This window comes from Cynoglossus semilaevis, chromosome 12, assembly GCF_000523025.1.
Source record: "Cynoglossus semilaevis isolate Cse_v1.0 chromosome 12, Cse_v1.0, whole genome shotgun sequence".
Lineage (NCBI taxonomy): Eukaryota > Metazoa > Chordata > Actinopteri > Pleuronectiformes > Cynoglossidae > Cynoglossus > Cynoglossus semilaevis.
Window position 1 is genome coordinate 4,445,415 of NC_024318.1, and position 4,277 is coordinate 4,449,691.

General features: G+C 44.1%; 1 protein-coding gene across 1 annotated transcript in view; it reads left to right on the forward strand.

The window, feature by feature from the left end:
- The window catches only part of wapla (WAPL cohesin release factor a), a 17,298-nt gene extending 13,313 nt beyond the window's left edge, over positions 1-3,985 (forward strand). The window contains 5 exon segments of the mRNA XM_025060843.1: positions 303-539; positions 692-893; positions 1,519-1,607; positions 1,689-1,784; positions 2,247-3,985. Of these exon segments, the coding sequence (XP_024916611.1) occupies positions 303-539; positions 692-893; positions 1,519-1,607; positions 1,689-1,784; positions 2,247-2,312 (690 nt within the window). The 3' untranslated portion in view covers positions 2,313-3,985.
- Positions 3,986-4,277: the final 292 nt, after the last annotated feature.

The following is a 4,277-nucleotide window of genomic DNA, read 5'->3' on the forward strand; positions in this document are numbered from 1 at the left end:
TGAACCTGACGCACGACAACGGTGAGTCTATATGTCCAGAGAAGTTCATATTTATATATATTTTTTGACATTCATACTAATTCCATTCCCGTCCACAGAGTGGGGCAGCACAAAGACAGGAGAGCAGGACCAGTTCATAGTAACTGCTCTGAATTGCGTCCTTCGGGTGCCGCGGTACATCCCTCAGGAGCAGCGCTTCGACATCCGAGTGCTGGTCAGTGAGAAAAAAACCCAGCTCTGGTCCTGCTGTACTTTTCAGTTTAGTGTCGTCAGAGTTTGTGATCGGCCTGTTCTCCCCTCAGGGTCTGGGTCTGCTCATTAACCTGGTGGAGTACAGCTCCAGGAACCGCCACTGTCTGGTGGACATGGAGTACACCGTGGACAACGTCTGCCTGGAAGACGCCGCACTACAACCCTCTGACCCTCAACCATCGGACGCCGCGGCAGAGCCAGCAGCAGAGGGCGCAGCTGAGACGGAGGCCGAACAGACGGAGGCCGAACAGACCGTGACCACGGGTGCTCTGGCCGCACTGGTCAAGGTTGGTGTGGTTCCAGGAGACTGTTTTTTTTTGTTCAATTTATTCTACAAATTCAAACGAGCCGAGTCAGCAGCCGTGGTCGGCTGGTTCCCATGGTTCCACCTTCACCGACTGACGCTGACACGGTCCTCTCTGTCCCCGTCTTTCTTCAGCTCTTCCTGGAGCGAGAGCGCGCTGCCATATTGGCTGAAGCCAAAACCGACGATCTAATCAGCGAGGCGCCGAAGCCCGCGCTGGACCAGAGCGGCGAGTGGCAGGAGACGTCCGGGGAGATCCAGTGGGTGGCGTCAGAGACCAACGACAGCCAGCCGGAGAAGAAAGAAGAAGAAGATGAAGAGTTGGATCTGAATAAAGGTAGATGTTGGTCTGGTTTGTAACACTGTGACGTGAACGGTGACATCCTGTCGACCTGTGATTGGTTCACAGCCTGTGACTGTGATGATGTCACAGGCAGCTGACACAGTTCTCACCAACCAGTCTACACACTGTTGGTGTGATGTAGAAGAGATGGGGGAGGAGGGGGGGTGTGAGTTCATACACCACTGACTCCAATCTGTGATCAAATTAAAAATCAATATCCAGTGGCCAGCGTTGGTATTTCTGTGTAGATATTTAGTGCCGTCAGCGTTTACGAGTGAAGACGAAGTTATTCTGAGGTCGCCGTTTTTTCCCCCACACCTGTCCTGTAATGTGACCCGCTGTCCACCGTGTGGAGTAGTGAGTAACAAGTGGAACAAAAACAAATGAAAATGAAAAACAGAACAGTGTTAACAAGTGGAACAAAAACAAATGAAAAACAGAACAGTGCGAAGAAGTACTCTGTTACTACTACTACTACAACACAGTACCTCTGAAGATATTATGAAGAATATTCTGGACTAGATTTGTATGAGTCCTCTTCTACAGCTGCATTTTAACACAGAACCTCCCTCTCTCTCTCTCTCTCTCTCTCTCCCTCTCCCTCTTCTCCCTCCCACAGCTTTGCAGCACGCGGGCAAACACATGGAGGACAGTATCGTGGCCTCCTACACTGCTCTGCTGGTGGGCTGTTTGTGCCAGGGCAGTCAGGTGAGGACACACACACACAACACCAGCTGTTTTCCCCCTTACTGCTCTGACTGTTGTTGACGCTGTTGTCGCCCCCCGCAGGTGAATGTGACTACAGTCAGAACACACCTACCAAAAGGGGATTTCTCCATCATGACGGAGATGCTGAAGAAGTTCTTGAGCTTCATGAACCTCACTGTGAGTTTTTTAATATTTTAAAATCACAATCTAACGATGACGTTGTTTTTGAAGAACTACAGTTTCTCAGTTTGAAGGAGAAGAGCTTTGGGAATACTTTTTTTTTTTTTTTTTTTTTTTTGGATTGATTTTTGTCAAAAGTCGGTGCAGGTAAAAAAAAAAAGCGGGTTAGAAATGAAATGGATTAGTTTGTTCTGGATTAGTTTCTGAAATTGATCTAAACAACCTGGAGGGTTCAGGAAAATCTTTTTCACTTAGAAACTTCCTGGCAATAAAATGAAAAATAATTAGACTGAAGAGTCAGTGATGATGTTGCTGCGTTGTTCAATTAATGATGACAACGATTTGATCAGTTAATGATGTGTGTGTGTGTGTATATCTCACACACATGCAGTCAGTGTATGAAGGTGTTTTACTCAGTGTGTTGTTCTTCTTTTTGTCTCTTTTGTATCTTCCACACAGTGTGCCATGGGCTCCGCGGGACACAAGTCCATCACGCGGGTCATTGACTACCTGGAACACTGTTAACAGAGCGACTGACAGTGGACTCACACCACCACTGCACCTCAGACTGAAGCAGGCTGTGCTGCCAACCTTCTGTCTGACAGGGACGACCAGGAGTCATCAGAGTCTCAGCAGCGTTCCCGCCACTTCACACACACACACACACACACACACACACACACTGGTGAAATACTAACATACACAAACGTTTGACTTCTTGTCTGAACCAAAGCCTGTTTCCCTGCCTGATTGTGAAGATCTGTGAAGATTCTTCTCCTCCTCCTCCTCCTCCTCCTCCCTCTGCTCTGACACCAACGACAGTGAAAAGTTCTAAAGGTTCAGGCTCTCAGGTAACTGGGACTCAGACCCCATGACCTTCTGACCTGCTCCGTGTGTGTAGACTGTGGGACTAGAAGCTGACCTCTATGACCTGTGGTGGAGTTTCTCTCTCCTGCCCTCCGTCAGGCCTCACACCCTCAGCTGAAACTCTGAATCACGTTTTACTGATAATTCACTTTTTTTTTTTTTCTCATCTCAGTCAGAGCTGAGGTTCGAGTCCTGGACATGAGAGATGGGTCGGTGTGGAAAGATTTATTCACTTCATCACATCAATGTGTTCACAGTTTCTTTTGGAAACTGATTTTTTTTTTTCCCCAAACCATGTTGGCCAATCAAAATCCACCTCAAGGTTTGGAATCTTTCTCTCTTCATTTTTTGGCCTTTTAGTTGCATATATTTTTCTGCCCTTGGATTTTAATTTTTTTGTTTTTTTTAACAGAAGTGTCTGATGTGTCGACTTTAATAAGATTTGATTATTCCGATTGTTATTTTAATCTTTATCATTAAGATGTAATCTGAATACATGCGTGCCCCCGCTGTCGGTCTGGAAACATTTAAGTGGTTTTAGAAAATGTAATTTTTTTTATTGGATTCAACCATGTAATGTAATACAGCGTGATTTTAAACATGATGGTCTGAAGTTTTTTTTTTTTTTAGTTTATTTAATTTAACACTTGTCTTCTTTTGTAAATGTCTTTATCTTCTGACACAAAATTTTATTTCTCTGAATTGTTTTTAAAAATAATTTTATCCCATGGAGACGGAGCTGAAGTGGACGAAGATAGAACTTTCTTCTTGTTTTTTTTTTTTTTTTCACCTGAAAATCGTAGAGTTTTTCTGTATTTGATGAAATGTGAACCATGTTTTTTCTGATCGTGATTCTTCATCGTTCTGTTTTGTTCCCACGTGCGTCCACATACACCATGTATTTATTTTGTCACGTGCTGTCATTTCCTCTGACCTCTGACCCCTGTCCCGTTGACACGCCCCCCCATTGTTGATCTGACTGACGGCCGTACCTGTAACCCCCCCCATAGACTCCACTGGTTCCTGAGAGAGTGAAGAGTGAACGCGACGCCCGTGTGTTTCCTGCGTCCGCTCCTGGTCTTAGTGTAAATACGACCTGTACATAGTGGTTTGATGGACATTTAAATTTGCTTAGACTACTTTTTTCCCCCTGAAGCTGATATTTTAATTTTATATTTTAATATTTCTGAGTTGTCGTTTAAGAAAAACAAACACACAAATGTTGCCGGACGAGGAGGAGAAACAAAGTTTGTACCGTTTCCTGGACGTCGTCTTTGGTTACATGTAAATATATATTGTATCTGAAAATGAAAAGAAATCTTCTTTCAATACTCTGCTTGTGTTTTTGTCTTTTTTTGACATTGTTTTATATTTCGAGCTGCAGCGTTCGGTCACTTTATTCGTTCTCTTCAGTTGATGAAACATTAAAAAAATAAAAAATATTGGAATAGAAATAACAAAAATCGGATGTTTGATATTAACTTTAGGCCGATATCCGATATGCCAGTATTGTCCAAACACTTCATTTCTGATTCCGATATCAATCAATACCAATGGTGTCCTGGTGGTTACAGGAGTTAAGTGCTGCCTGCTCTCTAAGGTGATGGCTTCAAGTGCTGTTTC